The 17,753-nt window shown below is 47.3% G+C and overlaps 3 protein-coding genes and 1 pseudogene across 3 annotated transcripts; 2 read left to right on the top strand and 2 right to left on the bottom strand.

Moving 5' to 3' along the window:
• Window positions 1-3,490: 3,490 nt before the first annotated feature.
• Window positions 3,491-5,484, bottom strand: LOC119306236 (rust resistance kinase Lr10-like). Its single transcript, XM_037582513.1, has 3 exons — window positions 5,080-5,484; window positions 4,812-4,990; window positions 3,491-4,581 (listed from the first exon to the last, which is right to left on the bottom strand). Exons 1-3 carry the CDS (start codon window positions 5,475-5,477, stop codon window positions 3,491-3,493), a joined length of 1,668 nt encoding a protein of 555 aa, XP_037438410.1. The 5' UTR covers window positions 5,478-5,484.
• A 955-nt stretch (window positions 5,485-6,439) lies between these two features.
• Window positions 6,440-9,420, top strand: LOC119306235 (annotated as a pseudogene).
• Window positions 9,421-9,822: 402 nt separating this feature from the next.
• LOC119311806 (protein NDH-DEPENDENT CYCLIC ELECTRON FLOW 5-like) lies at window positions 9,823-11,412 on the top strand. The gene is made up of 2 exons (XM_037587510.1): window positions 9,823-10,940; window positions 11,039-11,412. The coding sequence occupies exons 1-2, from the start codon at window positions 9,906-9,908 to the stop codon at window positions 11,228-11,230; spliced, it is 1,227 nt and encodes a 408-aa protein (XP_037443407.1). The 5' UTR covers window positions 9,823-9,905; the 3' UTR covers window positions 11,231-11,412.
• Window positions 11,413-11,451: 39 nt separating this feature from the next.
• On the bottom strand, window positions 11,452-16,276 carry LOC119311807 (PHD finger protein ING2-like). Its single transcript, XM_037587511.1, has 8 exons — window positions 16,108-16,276; window positions 15,942-16,013; window positions 15,495-15,685; window positions 14,551-14,614; window positions 14,171-14,433; window positions 14,015-14,053; window positions 12,816-12,934; window positions 11,452-11,792 (listed from the first exon to the last, which is right to left on the bottom strand). The coding sequence occupies exons 1-7, from the start codon at window positions 16,151-16,153 to the stop codon at window positions 12,833-12,835; spliced, it is 777 nt and encodes a 258-aa protein (XP_037443408.1). The 5' UTR covers window positions 16,154-16,276; the 3' UTR covers window positions 11,452-11,792; window positions 12,816-12,832.
• Window positions 16,277-17,753: the final 1,477 nt, after the last annotated feature.

Here is a 17,753-nt window from a genome sequence, read left to right as displayed (position 1 = left end):
GGAGGACGGCGCCGGCGGCGGGGCCGAGCCGCGGCGAGGCGCGCGAGGGAGCGGGGATGCGGCGGCGGGGCGCTCGGGCTCGGGCGCGGACCGGGCGGCGGCGGCGCACGGGCCCCGTGGGCCTGCAGCGGGCCCCGCGGGCCTGCGGCGGGCCGCGCGGGCCGGTGGCGGGGACGACGGCGGGAGGCCACGCATCGGGCTGCGATTGGCTGGGGAGCGGTGGCGGATGGACATGTCCGGCCGGGGACAGACATGTCCGGCACGGCGCAGAGGAGAAAACTAGGGTTAGGGTAGGAAACATCCGCGAATTTCGGGGGGGAGGGGCTTATTTATAGGTAGAGGGAGCTAGGAGAGTCCAAATGAGGAGCGGTTTTCGGCCACGCGATCATGATCGAACGACCGAGAGCATGGAGGGGAGTTAGATGGGTTTTGGGCCACTTTGGAAGGGTGTTGGGCTGCAAAGAGAAGGAGGCTTTTACGGTTACCCGGTTAACCGTTGGAGTACCAAACGACCTCCAAATGGCACAAAACTTGACAGGCGGTCTACCGGTGCTATACCAAGGCCGCTTGGCAAACCTCGGGCCATTCCGAGAAAGTTTAACACCCACTCACAACAGGAGAGAAAAGGGGAACGCCGGAGGGCATAGGAGCGCCGGATTGCAAAACGGACAACGGGGAAAATGCTCGGATGCATGAAATGAACACGAATGCAAAATGAAATGCACATGATGACATGATAAAATGCAACAAGCAAGCAAATGACATGGCAATGACGACGAATAACTGGCAGACACCTGGCGCATCGGATCCGGGGCGTTACAACGGAGCCCCTGGCTACCCCGGGTGCCCGGCCACTCTGGCCCCCGGTGCCCGGCCCTGACCTGGGTGTGGCCCCTGCTGGCCCCGGGTGCCCGGCCTTGGAGGTCCCGGGTGCCCGGCCCTGGAGCCCCAGGTGCCCGGCCCGCCTGCCTAGTGCCGCCAACCCTGCCCGGGTGCTCGGGCCTTGGGCCCCCCGGGTGCCCGGCCCGCCTGCCTAGTGCCGCCAACCCTGCCCGGGTGCTCGGGCCTTGGGCCCCCCGGGTGCCCGGCCCATGCCTCCAGCCGCATGGCGCGCCCCCGGGTGCCCGGGCCACCTACAGTCGGCCCTGAGCAGCCCGGGTGGCCGGCCCTTTGGCCCCGGGTGCCCGGCCACCTGCAGCCGCACCATCTCCGGGTGCCCGGGCCACTTTAGCCCGGGTGCCCGGACCCATCCGAGAATGCATGCGTGCAAGTTGGGGTTTTTGACCCTTGTATCCCCCTCTCCCCTCTATTTCGTCTGTAGGCTATATATACCCCTTCCCTAGCTCATTAGAGGGGATAGCAAAGTATATGAGAGACATTAGTGAGCTTTGCTCCTTGTACCCACTCCTCTAGGAGATCATGACCTCCTATGGAGAAGATCCCTAGTGGATTCAAGCCCCCATCTTGGGAAGGATCCCCATCATAGGATCATCAAGACCTCTCTCCTCATAGGATTGGGATGAACTAGTACCTTGTGTCTTTCTTTTGTTGTCCTTGGATTCATTGTGACCTCTTGTGTGTTCTTGGGTCTAGCATATGTGTGATTGGATCTAGTCAATTTGAGTGTTTCCCCTTTCCTGTGTTCTTCGTGTTCTTCGTGTTCTTGGGGATTTCCCCTCCAATTCGTGAAAAATCTCCATCTAGGGTTCCACCCTACAACAGAGTTGCTCTAACATAAGCATCAAAATTGTTTTCTAATTCTGCACAAAATTGTTTTTGATTTTTTTTTGGACTATCTGCAATTGATTTATACTCCATGTACTACATTTCTTTACATCATTAGCATTGTCCTCTTTGTTTTACTTTTTGTAGCCATTTATTTTTACTTTAATGCAGGTGCTTGAATTGATCCTAATTAATTCAACAAAATTAATTGTATACTTTGCCCTAATAGTCAGCCTTGAAAAGCTGAAATTGCTTTTGGAGGCCGAGCTCCAGGGAGGCCTCCAAATGCAAAATTCAAAATTTGAGAAAATTCATATTTTTACATTTCAAAAAAATCTGAAAAAAAATACATATATAAATGAAGGCATAATGCACAATTGTGTAAATTTTCAGGACGAAATACGTTGAAATGAGGCAAAAAAAACTGAAGCTTTTTAACACATGATATTCATCCTCCCGGATCATGAATTTGTTTTTTTTTTGTACACGCCGCATTTCAACGTATTTCATCCTGAACTTTTATACACATACACCTCACATCCTTGTTTACTTGTTCAAAATTTTCCAGAATTTTCTGAAACCGGAAATTTTGAATTTTAACTTTTTTCAAAAATTCTGCCTCCATGGAGGCCGAGATACAAAATGCCCTATACTCCTTGAAAAGGCCCATGTTAACGACTTCGCCCCAGTGGCCAGTGCCCTCCAAAAACATAGAGCCGGCCCTGAGATCCGCCGCCGCTCGAGCAGCTCCGGCGCTGCTCGAGGTAATCTGCCGTCGGGACTCCGGTGCAGGCCAGCGCCACGCGCGTGTGCAGGCGAGAGCAGGCCAATGGCGGCGGCGGCGAAAGGGGAGGTTAAGGCGACGGCAGTCTACGACGATGACCTGGATGCGGCGGCGGTTGGCAGGGAGTATGAGGCGACGGCAGACGGCGACGGTGACCTGGATGCGGCGGCGAGGGGCATGTCTCCTTCCTTTCCCCGCACCTCCTCTCGGCGGCGCCCCACATGTAGAAGTAGCACTTAGAGGCAAGCTTCCTTCACCCCTAAAAACACAAGTTTCCTCCAAATTTACTACTACATTCAAGCGCTCTTTGATCTATGGGATCTACAGTATACGTGATAAAGTGTAATTCATGTCAAATCCAAATATCATGCCGCACAGCGAAAAGCACGCAACTTCCTTAGAACTTATTTTGCCCGGCTGCACTGACAACGGAGAGGCAAACCTCACTGAAAAAGAAATGCATACCTGATCTGTTGAAAGTAGTTGCAGAAAACTGAAAAAACAACTACTCCTAGTAGGTTGCAGATTCCGAATTTTTCTGCCATTTTTTGTCATAGCGTCTTGAACAGTGTCATGGTTTGATGCTTCTTTAGTTGGGCTGCAAGGATGTGCCATCGGGAGCTGCAGGACTTGAAAATCACAAACAGCGCCAGAAGAAAAAACTGCAGCACGACGCGCCATCAGTTCAGAAAATATGTCATGTACGTACTGCATTTTCCCCATGTATAATCCTCTGTGTTCATTTTCCTTCAAAAAAATTCATGACTGCTCACACCCTTTTGGGCAATGGGACAAATGAAATTTCACGCTCGATACCCATATTATGCTTGTATTTCGGATGAACATTCACAGGAAGCATGACTTATAATATACAGTATAAAACATCCGCATTCCATGGTTCATAACAACCATTACTGCAACTTTTCACAAGGTAAGTTTGTCACCTCGTAATAATTTACTTCATCGAACATAAAGGAAATTTCACTCGCCCTCCTCCGAAATGGTAGTCAGCTCAGAGAGGAAATGGTAAGGCTCCACTACAGGGCTGTGCTCATCGTCACAGAAGAATGGCCTTGAAGGCACCTGCACGCTATCAACGCTCCCTTCGAGCATCTCTATGACTTCGCTCATCTCTGGCCGATCGTGGGACTTCATCTGGATGCAACACAGACCAACAAGGCACAGCTTCCTCTCCAATTCATGCATCTCAGCAGATATCTCACCCGGTTCATGTTTAGTTAGCCGGTCATACACCCACGATGGGTAGAATGCCTGGCTTGAGTTTGCCGCATTCGGGTCTGCGTTCCTGCGTCCTCCAGCCATCTCCAACAGCAGCATCCCGAAGCTGTAAACATCAGACTTGCTGGATATGACGCCAAAGCTTCGGGATATCATCTCAGGAGCTATGTATCCGATTGTTCCCCGTAGGGCGCTCAACGGCACAAAACTGTTGTCCCTTGGGTATAGCTTGGCAAGGCCAAAATCAGCAATTTTTGGGACAAAATTGGTGTCAAGAAGGATGTTGTGCGGCTTGATATCAAAGTGTAGAATCTGCATGTCGCATCCTTGATGCAGGTAGTTAATCCCTCTAGCAATGCCCAAGGCAATTTCATTGAGCTTGTCCCAGGAGAAACTCTTCTCGACCGAGAAGATGTACTTATCAAGAGAACCATGGGGCATATACTCGTAGACTAGCGCCCTCCTCATTTCTTCCGAGCAGAACCCGACCAGACGGACCACATTAACGTGGTGGATCCTGCCAATGGTGGAGACCTCACTGATGAAATCTTCTCCATCGCAGCAGGATTTACCATCCAGCATCTTGATGGCCACATGAACATCGCCTGGGAGCAGAATGCCCTTGTAAACGGAGCCATAGCCTCCCTGACCCAGCTTGTCTCTGAAATGTCTTGTGACCGCAACAATATCTGTGTAGGCATACCTTACCGGGCCGATCATTTGCTGCATTTGTAGGAACTTCTCGACTGCGTCGATTGTGATCCTTGTTTTCCAATATTTGTGGGCCAGGAAGAACAGTACCACCAGGGGAGCAATCACGAACCTGCATACTCCTGCACACATAGAACAACTTTATGTGGGATTGCCAAGAAACTACTCCCTCCGTTCACAAATACAGTATAAGATGTTTTGAATATTTCAATATGGACTACATACGGGCTAAAATGGATGAACAAACACACTAAAACATGCCTATATACTTTCGCAAAAAAGTTAGAACATCATATATTTGTGAACAGAGGGAGTGCCAGCGTTGCTAGTATATGTAATTCTATCAGCGTACCAGCAATGAACTTCAATATTGACGGGGAGAATACTATCGCAGAGCGTACTGAGTGAAGGTGTTCAGTGGAACGCAAATTATCTGCTCCAAATGCACAATACAGGATTTGAGAATCAACCGTAAGAATGACCATAAGCCAATGTATGAGAAGATGAGCCACCGACTCTCCAGGGTCTGGGCTGCATACAATGAAGAAAGTGTAGACAAGTCAGGCATATATGTTTCAAAACAGAAGGACGGTGTGCATACGTATAGATCGCAAACTCACACAATCAGATCCTTCAGGCAGCCCGTGAAGCTCCCAGGCCCGTAAAAAGGAAAGAAAACAGGAAATCCTCCTCTGAGGGACCGTACCAAAGTTTCGTGGCTTGCGTTATCATATCGCATGCTCTGATCACCCAAAGCAGCCATGGCCAAGTACCCGCAAGAAGGCTTAAGCTTCTCAACATGATAAGAGTCGATCAGCACATAGACGAAAGAAGTGCCGGTGCTCAGACAATCCACCGGTCTGTAGTCACTAGTGTTGGTGGTCGGCTGTGAACAATTCACAAAGTTGGCCCATGTAACCCTGAGGGAGGGGATCAATTCGCTGAGGCCGTCGGGCCAGTGGAGACCATTTAGGTAGGGACGCTGGTCCCAGCGAGGAAGAGGGCAGCTGCTGCTCATGTCCAGGTTGGCGTCCACGACCCAGAAGTATGAAAGTTCATAGTTGATCTTGGTGACCAAGTATGTCCCTGTGTTGATCTGAATTGTAGCCCGGTCGCCGGCGCAAGCCAGCTCGTATGACGGAGCACCGCACTCAGCTGGATCGCCTTGTAGGCGGAAAGGGTGGTGGACGTCCTGGAAATTGCCGCAAGAAAAAGGAGGGCAGGCGTACCTATCATGTCGCCCCTCAACATCCACGGCGAGAACCGCGGCCAGGAAATGCAGCAGCAGCAACCACCATGGAGGCATCGACGATATCCGATCGATTGTTTAGCTCTTGCTTTGGCTTGGTTGAAGACTTTCCTTCCCTTGTAGTTGGCTGGGCACAACCATGCACAGTGTAGTGGGAAGGAGGGTGAAAAGAAAACAAACACTGCACAAGGGAGCGATGCTTGAAAAGATTAAGAAATAGCATGTAGAAAGACCTGGTAGTGGTAGGGGATGGTGAACGTCCACATCAATGCATCCATATGTCACCACAAAGAAATACGTGCCACATATATATATGATGCATATATGAAAACATCACTGCTGCCATATGTCATCACAAAGAAGATGTGACACACACACACACACACACATATATATATATATATGATCCTTGTTGACTCGTTCTAGTTCGTATCATCTGGCAGAGATGCTGGCATATGCCGCTGCGATCTGCCGAGGTAGTTGATACATGTCAGTGTCAGGTCTGGGATTCTAATGTAGTCTACCGAAGCTTGATCTACAAGGACGCACAGCCAAAGCCAAGTACTAGAAAACGATATGTACAGGAGGTTTGTATTGACTCATGGACAGGGGAAGTTTTTGCTCAGGCAAGCACAGCTTAGACTACTGATTTTCTTCTTCTTCTTCTAATGTCTTTGCAATCACAATACCTGGCTTACCTTCATCCGCCTCTGCAGCGCAGCAGTAGAAAGATGAGTATATTTCTTGTCGCAGCCCTGGTGGCCTGCCTTGCCAGCCATGGAGCCGGCACGGCCATGGCTTCGGCAGCTTCAGATGACCAAGATTTCTTCAGAAACTGTCTGCTGTCTCGATGCAGCAGAGATGGACCCGAGATCCGGTTCCCTCTCCAGCTTGATTCCAGCAACACATCATCATCATCGTCATCATCCTGCGGCGCGACGACATGCGTGAAGCTAGCATGCTCAGGCCAAGACACCATCATGCTTCACCCACTTCTTGGCCCATGCCGTGTCACCGCCGTAAATTACACCGGTGCCTCCCTCAGCATCACCCCGCTGACCTCCGCCTGCACGATGATTCACAAGCTCGTCTCGACAAGCTCACCACCAGCTGACACCGACCACCGCTGTGCTCTGCACTACAGTGGAGCTGGAAAGCTTGTCGGCTGCTCAAGGAAATTCACGCCAAGCGGGGTCACTCAGTATCCTGTCTATGACGACAGAGGTGCTTTCTATGCTTCTGCCTCGGCCGCCGCTGCCATCGCTGGCCCAATCTCCTGCCTTGGCAGCGAAACTCGCTTCTCGTATTTGGTGGCAACTGATGCTTTCATGTATGATCTTCCATTGGACTGCAAGGTCATCTCAGATGCTGCCATCCCAATATTTGGCATAGGGTTTTATGGCTCGGCTAACAAGCATGGTATGGAAGAAGGAACCCTCCGTTTTCATGACATAGCAGCTGACTGGAGCGAACAGGAGCCGTCATCCGTTGCCTCTCAGTGCCAAAAATGCGAGTTGAATGGGCAACGCTGTGCCTTCAGCTCACAAAGGAATGAAACATTCTGCTTGTCTCAACCTCATAAAGGTATTATTAATTTCTAACTTGACAAAACCGATGCCATCCCTTATTATCTTGTTAATTCCTAGTCTTAAAATCACTGATAATTTCCTTTTAGAATGTCCCCATAACTGTGCGGCATTTCCAGGAGTTTTGTTGTCAAATTATTTATTTTGCATGACAAAACATTTGGGTAGCTAGCTTGAGCAAACATATTATAAGCCCATGCAAATTCTCATCTGAATCTCAGAAAATTAAGAAACAAAAATGGGGTCACATATATTTTGAAGCTGGAGAAAAACTGCAGTGGTCAAAAGGTAAAATTTGAAAGAAAAAAAAAACTAAACAACTATTCCGTTTAGTATATCATGATAATTATTGCAATGACATGGGTTTGTCTGATCAATTAGCGTTTAGCATTTTCATGATAATGCAGATAGGCAAAAAAAAAAACATTTGGGGTAAACACAAGCAATCTCTCCATTGTAAAATATTTGCTTCAGAATTTCTTGCACCATATTCCTAGAACTTCAAGTTTATACTGTTACTACTGGACGTGAGCCAACAAGTTGCAGACTTTTTGTTTCTATTTTCCCTCTCTTTTTTCCCTGTGCCAACTGCATTCCTTAAAGTTTTTTACTTGCCTAGTTTTGGGCTAAAGCATACAGAAAAAACAAAAAACAAATAGGATTGTCAGGGGGTCGGAGTCAAAAATGGGATTCTTTGCTTCTTCCTCTAATGCAAAACTAAAAGGGTATATCCTAACCCATTGGCCAATTAAAACATCTTACCTTTTATTTCCCAAGTTAATAGTTAATTTCCCTTTTGTATAAACAAATAACCAAATTGTATTCTCTTCTTTGCTATTTGCAGGTTCACGTGTCAAAGTCATTGCAGGTACCGCTCCAATCCACACTTTGCTTTTATAGTTTTATTCAAAAAAAAAGGAAGAAAATACACTATTTATGTCCTAAGCATGAAATATTTACTAGTTACTCTCGCTCTTAACTTGTACCATCTCCATTACAATCACTAAGTGATGGCTCCCAACCCTAATGAATATGCTGATCCGTGCATTCAGCTACATCATCGGCGGCTGCATTCGTTGTTCTTGTGTTGATGGTGGCCACTGCTCTTTATCTTTCACTGAAAACAAGATACAATGAAGAGATACACTTGAAAGTCGAAATGTTTCTCAAGACATATGGTACATCAAAGCCAACAAGGTACACTTTCTCCGAAATTAAAAAGATAACGAGACGCTTCAAGGATAACTTAGGACATGGTGGATTTGGAAGCGTGTACAAAGGTGAGCTGCCAAATGGGGTTCCTGTGGCCGTCAAGATGCTTGAGAACTCTAATGGAGAAGGGCAGGAATTCACCAACGAAGTTGCAACTATTGGGAGAATCCACCACACAAACATTGTCCGACTACTTGGCTTTTGCTCTGAAGGGAGTAGAAGGGCTCTTATTTACGAATTCATGCCTAAAGATTCATTGGAGAAATATATATTCTCAGGTAATTCTATTATTTCTCGAGAACTCCTCGTACCAGACAAAATGCTAGATATTGCTTTAGGCATTGCTAGAGGAATGGAGTACTTACATCAAGGATGCAACCAGCGCATCCTCCACTTCGACATCAAGCCTCGCAATATCTTACTGGACTACAACTTCAACCCGAAGATCTCAGACTTCGGCCTTGCAAAGTTGTGTACAAGGGATCAAAGCATCATCACCTTGACCGCAGCAAGAGGCACTATGGGCTATATCGCGCCAGAGATTTACTCTAGGAACTTTGGTGGGATATCCTACAAGTCAGATGTCTACAGTTTCGGCATGTTGGTGTTAGAAATGGTGAGTGGACGGAGGAACTCAGACCCAAGTACGGAGAGCCAGAACCAGGAATACCTCCCGGAGTGGATCTACGAGAAAGTAATCACTGGAGAGGAACTGGTGCTTACTGTGGAAGTGACACCGGAAGGGAAAGAAAAGGCGAGACAGCTGGCTATCGTGGCCCTTTGGTGTATTCAGTGGAACCCAAGAAACCGGCCATCAATGACAAAGGTGGTAAACATGTTAACTGGAAGCTTACAGAATCTGCAGGTGCCCCCTAAGCCATTTGTCCCATCTGAAAAATCACCGCATGCCATAGACAAACATGGAGATATATCACCATAGTCTATTGGTACTACACATTTGATGGATATAGTTGATTCATGTGTGTATCGCTCTTTACCGTGGCGCGGTTTCTAGCAATGTAGTATAAAGTTTCTATTGCCAAGTCAATTGTGTTAGTTACCATCATGCCTCCTGATTTAGTCCATGAGCCATTATATTGTAATACTGGATTTGATGTGCAATGAAATAGTTGAAAATGCCATTGCCGTGATTTTTTTGACTTGTGCAGTTATTAATTTCAGTTGTGTAGTATCCACTGGTTCCCCTAAAACACAAGAGGATTATTAGTCCAGCAAAAAAAGATACTTGCCTCCTATTTTGTTTGATGAAAATGAGAGGAAAAACGGACCAAAATATCGAAGAGGCCACCCACACACACAAAAAAAATCTCAAAGCCGAAGGAAAAAAGTAGTTGCAGTGCAGATAAGGCTACCGCAGTGCCACTCGCCAGAATCGGCCATGGCTTTCCGCGCTCCGACTGCCACCACTGCCCATGGCCATGCCACTCCGGCTCCTCTGCCGAGCTCATGGAAGCACAGTACCGTCACCTTCCTCAGCTCCTCGAGGCTAATCGGCGGCGGCGGCGGCGGCCAGAGGGCACGGCTCGCGACTGCAGCGCATGCATTGTCGTCGGCGACGGCGGCGGCGCCCTTCCCTCCTCCGAACGCGGAGTACCTGGCCGCCGAGTTCTCCGGCCACGGTGTCACCTTCGAGGCCGTGGGCGACAGCTGCGCCGTGAAGATGGCGGTGCGCAACGGCAGCGCGGCGCACCTGCTGCTGCCCAGCGGGCTGGTCACGTCCTACAAGCCGGCCATGTGGCACGGCGCCGCCACGGAGGTGCTCCACACCACCGTCGGCGAGGGCCCCGGCGGGCGCCCCGTCATCCGCGGCGGCGTGTCCATGGACTTCCGGTGCGCTCGCGCCGTCGGCGGCGGCCAGGCGCCGCGGCCGCCGTCGTCGTGGTCGCCGGGCGGGGCGTGGTCGCTCCGCGACGTGAGGGGAGGCCCCACGGGGTCCATCTCGGTGGAGCTGGTGTCCGTGGAGCCGCCGGGGAGCGGGGACGGGGCGGAGGCGAGGTGCGTGGTGACGCTGCAGCCGGAGGCGCTGGCGTCGGAGTACGCGGTGACGAACGCCGCGTCGTCGCCGTCGGCCGTGGCGCTGTCGGGCGCCGTGTGCAACCACCTGCGCGTGAGCACGCCCGACGCCACCTACGCCGTGGGGCTCCAGGGCTCGGACTACCGCGGCAGGGAGCCCCTGCTGTCCGAGTTCAGCATCCTGCCGCCGGACTACTACGCGACGGCGCCGTCGTCCCCGCAGCCGCGCTGGGTCAGCAAGGGGCTCGACATGCTCCTCTCCGGCGGCGGGGGCGGGCAGAGCGCGCCGCGGGCGGCGCCGGAGCCCGACGGCGAGGAGGACGACAACTACAAGCACCTGACGGCGGAGCTGTGCCGGGTGTACCGGCACGCGCCCAGGGAGTTCACAGTCATCGACAGGGTACGTGACAAACGCAAAACTGAAGAAGGATCACAAATTCACAGCTGAACTGACGAACTGATGAAATTCTTGTGGAATTCATTGATGTTTGGGTGCAGGGCCGGAGGAACTCGGTTTGCCTGAGCAGGCGAGGCTTCGAGGAGCTGTACGTGTTCAGCCCCGGATCCAAGTACGAGTGGTACGGCAAGTTCGCCTACGTGTGCATCGGGCCTGCCATGCTGGAGCCCGTGGTGCTGCCGCCGGGAGCTACGTGGCAAGGGGCGCAGTGCATCCGCAACCCAAACCTGTAGGCATAGCATGTCTGGATGTACTATCAAATCATTTGTAGATATACAGCAGCAACAATATATTGCTCATGAGCAAGAAACTACACATGTGAAACAGGGAGATCAGTAGGCTTTGCAGTTGTAGTTACACAATAATTTAATACAATGTGTGCTGTAGAAGTGCATATGCTGCACCTCCAGCTCAACCAAGATGCAGCAGATAATGGTGCTCAGGGGCAGAATCATGCGAGCAAAGGTTGCGATGACGCTTAATAGACATCACGACCAAAGTAAAATAGTTACCAGGTTACCAACACCTGAAACTATGATAGATTGTTTGCGGCGACAAGATACAACAACAGAACACGCCAAGCTTTTTTATCCTTCTCTAGAACAGTCGCGTCCTCTCCAGCATATACATTATTACCAAAATAAGACCACACTGTAAGCAAACGCCTCCTTACAAATTGAAACATGTACCATTTGGTATCCTCCTGTCCAAGAAAAGCTTCTGAGAGCCTCGTGTTGAAGAGTCCTGCATGTTGCGGAAAGTCTGGGCCGACCGGAACCGCTCGCCTCGTCAACACTGGCGAGCAAACGTTAAATAGTTATTAAGGGAGAAAGAAGCTTTCTTAAAACGACCCAAGAATTATCCCGAAAACAAGGGGCTGACTTCAAGGGACGTTACTTGAACGTGATTGCAGGTACATGTGAGGAAATGATTAAAGCATGCGGCGATTGACTACCAAGGTTCTCCCTCTGTATCAAAATATAAAACGTTTTTTGACACTATGACTGTCAAAAAATGTCTTATGTTTTGATACGGAGGGAGTATTGAATTCCAGTCGTGGGCTATTAGATTTTGAAGAGAGAGGTAAAGAAGGATGTCATGTGGGTGTTTTTCTCAATGGCTTGTGTTGGGTAATTAATTATAGGGCCTTTTATGTGAAATTGCAGTGGGCGTTACTAGTTAACAATCATGATTCCTTCATATGTCCCTGGATAAGCTTAATTCCAGCTGTACACTGTCGGTGCCTTGGGTCTGTTCTACAAACTTCTGCCTTTGCTTATTTGGCGGTGTCCCCTTTTTGGTGCACCTGCACTCCCGCGTGCTACATGTAAAAAAAAAAAAAAAACAGGCCCGGTGCTACAAGCTCCCACACCAGGTGGGTTCTAGGGAAGGATTATATGAGGCGAATCTTAGTGCCTTACCCCTGCGCAGTGCAATGCAGAGAGGCTGTGTCGAACCCAGGACCTCTTGGCACAAGTAGGGAGTACTTCACCACTGCGGCAGCCCTGTCCTTCCCCCACGTTCTACATGTAAGGTATACAAGACTGCCAAATTTGAAGTGTGTGTGTTTTGGGGAGGGGGGGGGGGCATATTTGTGGGGTTATTTCAAGGTTTTGAAGGACTAAGTTACATGGTTCTCTGAAAAGGAAAGTTTGCACTAATAGTATGAATTTATTAATTTGTGAAATTACTACTTGCTTGTAACACGGTTATACAAATTCACATTTTATACAGGAAGATGAGCTTTATTAGGCGATTTACGTGATAAGGTAAGCTAAGATTTCTACAGATTTAAAGCGGTTGGTAGTTGCCTCTTACCAATTTAGGAGAACCTCTCATTGAAGATTCCTGCAAGTTGGGCAAAACCATTTCCCTTTGAATCTTGTTTCTGGTGTCAGACCAACGCACGAGTAATGGAACCATTCGCCTCCTTCACACTGTTGGCAAGCATATAAAAAGTTAGCAATCAGTAGAGATGGATGACCTTCATATAACAAACACAAAAGTAAATCATACGATAACAAGCATCAGCACTTAGAAAGTGATAGTGCAAGACACTACTTTGTAGGGTTCCATTCTGCCTTTTATCTAATGTTTTTGGAATTCCAATGTTTTTCCTTCGGTGATTGTAGTTTCTAGCATAGCACATGATCATGAGGACTGATGCACCAATATGATATACAACCATGAATTGTTAACAAATTTTCTGTTCAATCTTGGATGATTGTGAAGGTTTCTTTATCTATTTTATGAATAGTATCCAGTGCATCATAAAAATTCAGAGTCCCAAGCTAACATTACATGTAAAGAGTCGTACTCAATTTGAGAGGCCACAGGGGGTCTGTACTGCAATGAATACTTATAAATTTATTTTGTTGCTAGGGGAGATATTTGTGATGATGAATAAAACTAATAGAACAAGGCGGGGATTTGTAAAATGAAATTAATTGTTATTTGCCGTGAGCGGGGGTATTGGTGATAATGAATAAACCTAATAGAACACGGTAAAATTCTGGAAATTGTACCAGTATGCTTGAAGGCTACGCTATGACTTAATTCTATGAAGGAATTCCTTTAAACTGTACCGGAGGAATTATAGTGCAAAATCCCAACCCATTGACCACTAATTCTATTCCACTGTTAGTTTGTAAAATGCAGTACCAACTTCTAATTGCTCATGTTATACGATATCTAGAAATTGCAACAAGTTTTAGAGAACGCAAACAAGCATATACATTGACAGGTCCGATGTTACATCCTAGTAATAATAACAGTAAAACAGTGAGCACATAATCCTCATTCTGGATGACAAGAGAAAAAACTACAAGCATGAGATGACCAACCACCAGTCCAGCCACAACAACATTGTTCAAAAAGCAATAGAATAAGTTTGGAAAGCTCTAAAGCATTACTTAGGCCTGATAAGGGTAAATATTAGTAATTTACAACACACAAGCTAAACTTCCACAAATAACTCAGAAGATAAGGCATCACTACTTAGCACCATAAAAACTTACATTCTCATTGTCACAAGCAATCATATCACCATATGAAACCTGAAAATCAATTTAAAATAGGTATATATTTTCAGCAAAGTGAGTAAAATGCTCAATGTAGATATTGATGCAAATGCAAGTACCGGGAATATGAATATATATCAATTTCAAGCTTACCTGGTGGCATATACAATATGTTGGTTCATTTGGATCAATCATTTGATCCACATCCATAGATGCAACGGCCTTCTTGTTGCTGCTACCTGGAGGGGGCATTAAGTCGAAGTCCATACCTCTCTCCCTATCCCTATCCCATTCCTTCTCTCTGACAAACTTCCTTGCTGCTTGGGGTGTACTAAAACTGGACCTCCGTCTTTCATCCCTGCCACCCACCGGCATTGGAGGAAGGATATGCGGTTCATCTGGAGGTATTTTTCCTTCTGCAAGAAAGAGAGAACAATCAATGTTCTTTTTGAGGAAAAATTGAAGATGGCATCTGATATTCTGTTTGATGAAGATTCGATACTGGATTCCTAATATGACATCACTGCTTATACCTTGCTTTAAATCTTCTGCAAACTGGCCTAGGTCTTCATCAAGACGTTTGATATGGCTCTCTATCTGTATAATAATGCGAAAGATAATTAATAGTTAGATATCCATAAAAATTTAACACTGGACAGATGGGATAACTGCCAAAAAAAGTGCATCCGTTTGTAGATTGGTTTGGATCCTCGACTACCCTTCTGTATTTCTATGTTGGGATAATGAGTTGCATTGTTAATTACAGAGTTAGGTTTGCATCTTGTGTTAGGCTTCTTGCTTCAATATGACAGTTTAACAGCTGGGTGATATATCACACGAGTAATACCAGGCTTTTCATATTCCAATCTGAATACAAATATCAAAGTTAATTTCATGGTGCTGAATAATTTGTATTAATTACTCGGTGCTCTCTCCAAAAAAACTTGTAATTCTAAGAACTCAACTAAGAATATGTTAACTACAGAGGTTCACATCTTTATCTGTTTTGTCTGGCATTTAATATGTTATTCTGGAGTCCAATTTGATTTCTAGAATTGCATATTACTGTACAAAGTCTAAAGTTTGGTACAAAATGATCAAATTGACCTGGGAGTGGCAACCAAAGAGTTAACTAAGATAACCACCAGAAATGAAATTAAATGTATAAAGGCAGTAGGCACTAGCAACATTTCAATCAGGGAGGAGAACTAACTGATATCCATAGGTCCATTATGTTGCAGGACTACAAGTTCAAGGAAGGAAGCAGAATCAGGTTAAAAGTAAGATGTTGTACAACCTACCAAGTTTGGACTACCGGACAAAATGATCAAGTTAGATCAGTGGGTAGCAACCCTGGAGTAACTAACATAACTACCAAACATGACATAACATGTGTAAATGCACTAGTTAAAAGTCTTGTATCCATAATTCTTTAAGCTACAGAACAATTTGAAGGAAAAGAGGAAGGAAGCAGAACCAGGTCATAAGCTTGGCGTGCGAGCAACACTTTCTCCGTGCAGAGACTAAGCGCGTTGTCCTGGCTATTTTCAATATCCCTCGTCATCTTCTCCGAGGCATTTTCATCATGCACCACGTTTGGCCTGTCGAACCCATGGGATGGCACCCCCAGGAGATATTTGATCTGCCCTTTTGTCTGACCCAAAATGCCTGCATCACAAAAATATATAAGACACAAAACCCACAAAACAAGCTTGAGAAGCACCATCCACCAACATGTGCAACAGCCGGTCCTCTGTCACTCGCAGGATTATATCTCGGGGTCGACAATTAAAGCATGGCCAGATTACTATGGAGTCAGGATGGAAAGCAAAATTCACTCTCCACAATGACTTCTTTTTTTATCAGATTCTCAAAATGGATTTTTATTTCCAAAGGAAAAAAAAGGGTATGGCAAAATCATCACCATGGGCCCTCTCGTCGAGCTCGTGCATGGTGGAGAGGATCCTCTGCAGGTCGCCGGCCAGGGTGCTCGAATCTGCGGAGCAATACGGAAGCCAGTAAGGGCAAAAGGTCCAAAAGCACCCCGAATGGAAAGGAAAAGGGAAACAAATCGGAGCCGGCAATCTCACACTCCAAGTAGTCGTCCACGTACACGCCAGTGCGAGCAATTGCCATGCCGGTCGACGGGGGGATGCTCTCCGCGGCGCCGGGCTGGGTCCGATTCTCCGATTTGGGGATTAGGGTTTCGGAGGAAGAAGACGGGTGGGGAAATCTCGCTAGGAAGAGGTTTTTCCCCTGTGATTATTATTACGTCATTAATCTGGTTAGGAGGCGATTTGCACGGGCCACTGAGCCGCTGGGCCGTACGATGGAAGCCCTGTATGCCCGTAATCCCCATCCATGGGCTCACTCTATTTTAAACTGGGGGCCTCCGGATTTTTAACGGGTGTTTTCGTTGATTTTATTTTTTTTTCTTTTAACACAGTACAAACGCAAGCGCTCATATAAACACGCATACACTCACCCCTATAAACATACACACGCATATCCTAACTGTGTGAGTACCTCTAAGAGACTGAGCCGACATATCATCGTGAGATTTTAAAAGTCACCGTAGGCGCCTCGTAGTCGACGGAAACGTCTTCTCACATTGAACGCGCATCGCCGGAAATTCAGAAATAAATCCTGATTTTGTTGCGATTTTGTAGTCCCTTCAATCCATACTAGAAGAACACGTTGCAACGGGGCCACATTAACTTTAAGAGTTCAATATCAATTATGTTAATATTACATTTAATATTCTCATACATATCAAGTGACATTGACGACCTTTTTACCATCAAATTCTCACACACACTCTCTCCCTCCCTCCTCCTCACTCTCTCTCCCCTCTCCCTCTCTCTCTCTCTAACACACACATATCCATCTTATTGGGTACGGGACCATAATCCATCTATTTCACACGTACACGCGCTAGTGCATAACAATATGGATTATAAAACAGGTTCAAGGTAGTAACAAGGATTCTTCTCATGCATTAATAAACAAATGTTCTGCATTGAAGACAAGATAACCAATTCCCAAAGTGCATCAGAGCATCACAGAACATTACTGGCAAGATAAATGCACGACGATACACCCGACTCATTTAATTAATATAATTAAATTATCAGTAAATTAGTCACCAAACTGCTCGGATGAACCGGAACAGAGCCAACATATATCATCCTAGACAAACGCAACATCAACCATTTACCTTGGTACTTTAGGGACCGACAGGAGGATGCATGTAGAAGCGCTTCTTGCCTGCGAATCCACAGTCAAAGAGAGAAATTGGAACACATTCCCATCACCAACTGATAAAGAAAGCATGTAAGAAAATTGATATCGGGCCAACTTGGATCTTCGGTGATTGTCCGCCGGTATGGAGAATTTAGGAGGGTAGGTGTAGGGAGTGGCCTTGTGAATGATGGATGGAGGCGCGGAGGGATGTGGTCACCGGAAGGTCGAAAGCGGAGAGGGTCGGGCACATTAGGTGGAGCCGGTGGTGCGCGACAACCGGAGGCGGCCCAATCGTGGGCGGCGAACCAACGATAGCCTCAGCCCATCTCTCGACTCAGCGAAGATAGAGAGGGCGGCACTGCCGGTGCTCGAGGCCGCCGCTCGGCACCATCTACATCGAGGGGAAAGAGAGGCGAGAAAGTGATAGGGTGATGCGGGGCTAGGGATTGCGAAGGAGGGTGGGGGTGTGCGATTTGAATGGATGATTCTGCCC

This window comes from Triticum dicoccoides, chromosome 5B (genome assembly GCF_002162155.2).
Source record: "Triticum dicoccoides isolate Atlit2015 ecotype Zavitan chromosome 5B, WEW_v2.0, whole genome shotgun sequence".
Lineage (NCBI taxonomy): Eukaryota > Viridiplantae > Streptophyta > Magnoliopsida > Poales > Poaceae > Triticum > Triticum dicoccoides.
Note: the sequence above shows the minus strand (reverse complement) of the source record. Positions and strands in the feature narration are given on the sequence as shown.

Coding starts and splice junctions, on each gene's coding strand:
- LOC119311806 (XM_037587510.1), top strand. CDS start 9,906: ATGGCTTTCCGCGCTCCGACTGCCACCACTGCCCATGGCCATGCCACT. Junction 10,941..11,038: donor AGTTCACAGTCATCGACAGG/GTACGTGACAAA, acceptor GTTTGGGTGCAG/GGCCGGAGGAACTCGGTTTG.
- LOC119311807 (XM_037587511.1), bottom strand. CDS start 16,153: ATGGCAATTGCTCGCACTGGCGTGTACGTGGACGACTACTTGGAGT. Junction 14,615..15,494: donor CACGCCAAGCTTATGACCTG/GTTCTGCTTCCT, acceptor ATTATTATACAG/ATAGAGAGCCATATCAAACG. Junction 14,434..14,550: donor TGCAGAAGATTTAAAGCAAG/GTATAAGCAGTG, acceptor TCTTTCTTGCAG/AAGGAAAAATACCTCCAGAT.
- LOC119306236 (XM_037582513.1), bottom strand. CDS start 5,477: ATGAGCAGCAGCTGCCCTCTTCCTCGCTGGGACCAGCGTCCCTACCTA. Junction 4,991..5,079: donor TGCCTGAAGGATCTGATTGT/GTGAGTTTGCGA, acceptor CATTGTATGCAG/CCCAGACCCTGGAGAGTCGG. Junction 4,582..4,811: donor AATATTGAAGTTCATTGCTG/GTACGCTGATAG, acceptor CTATGTGTGCAG/GAGTATGCAGGTTCGTGATT.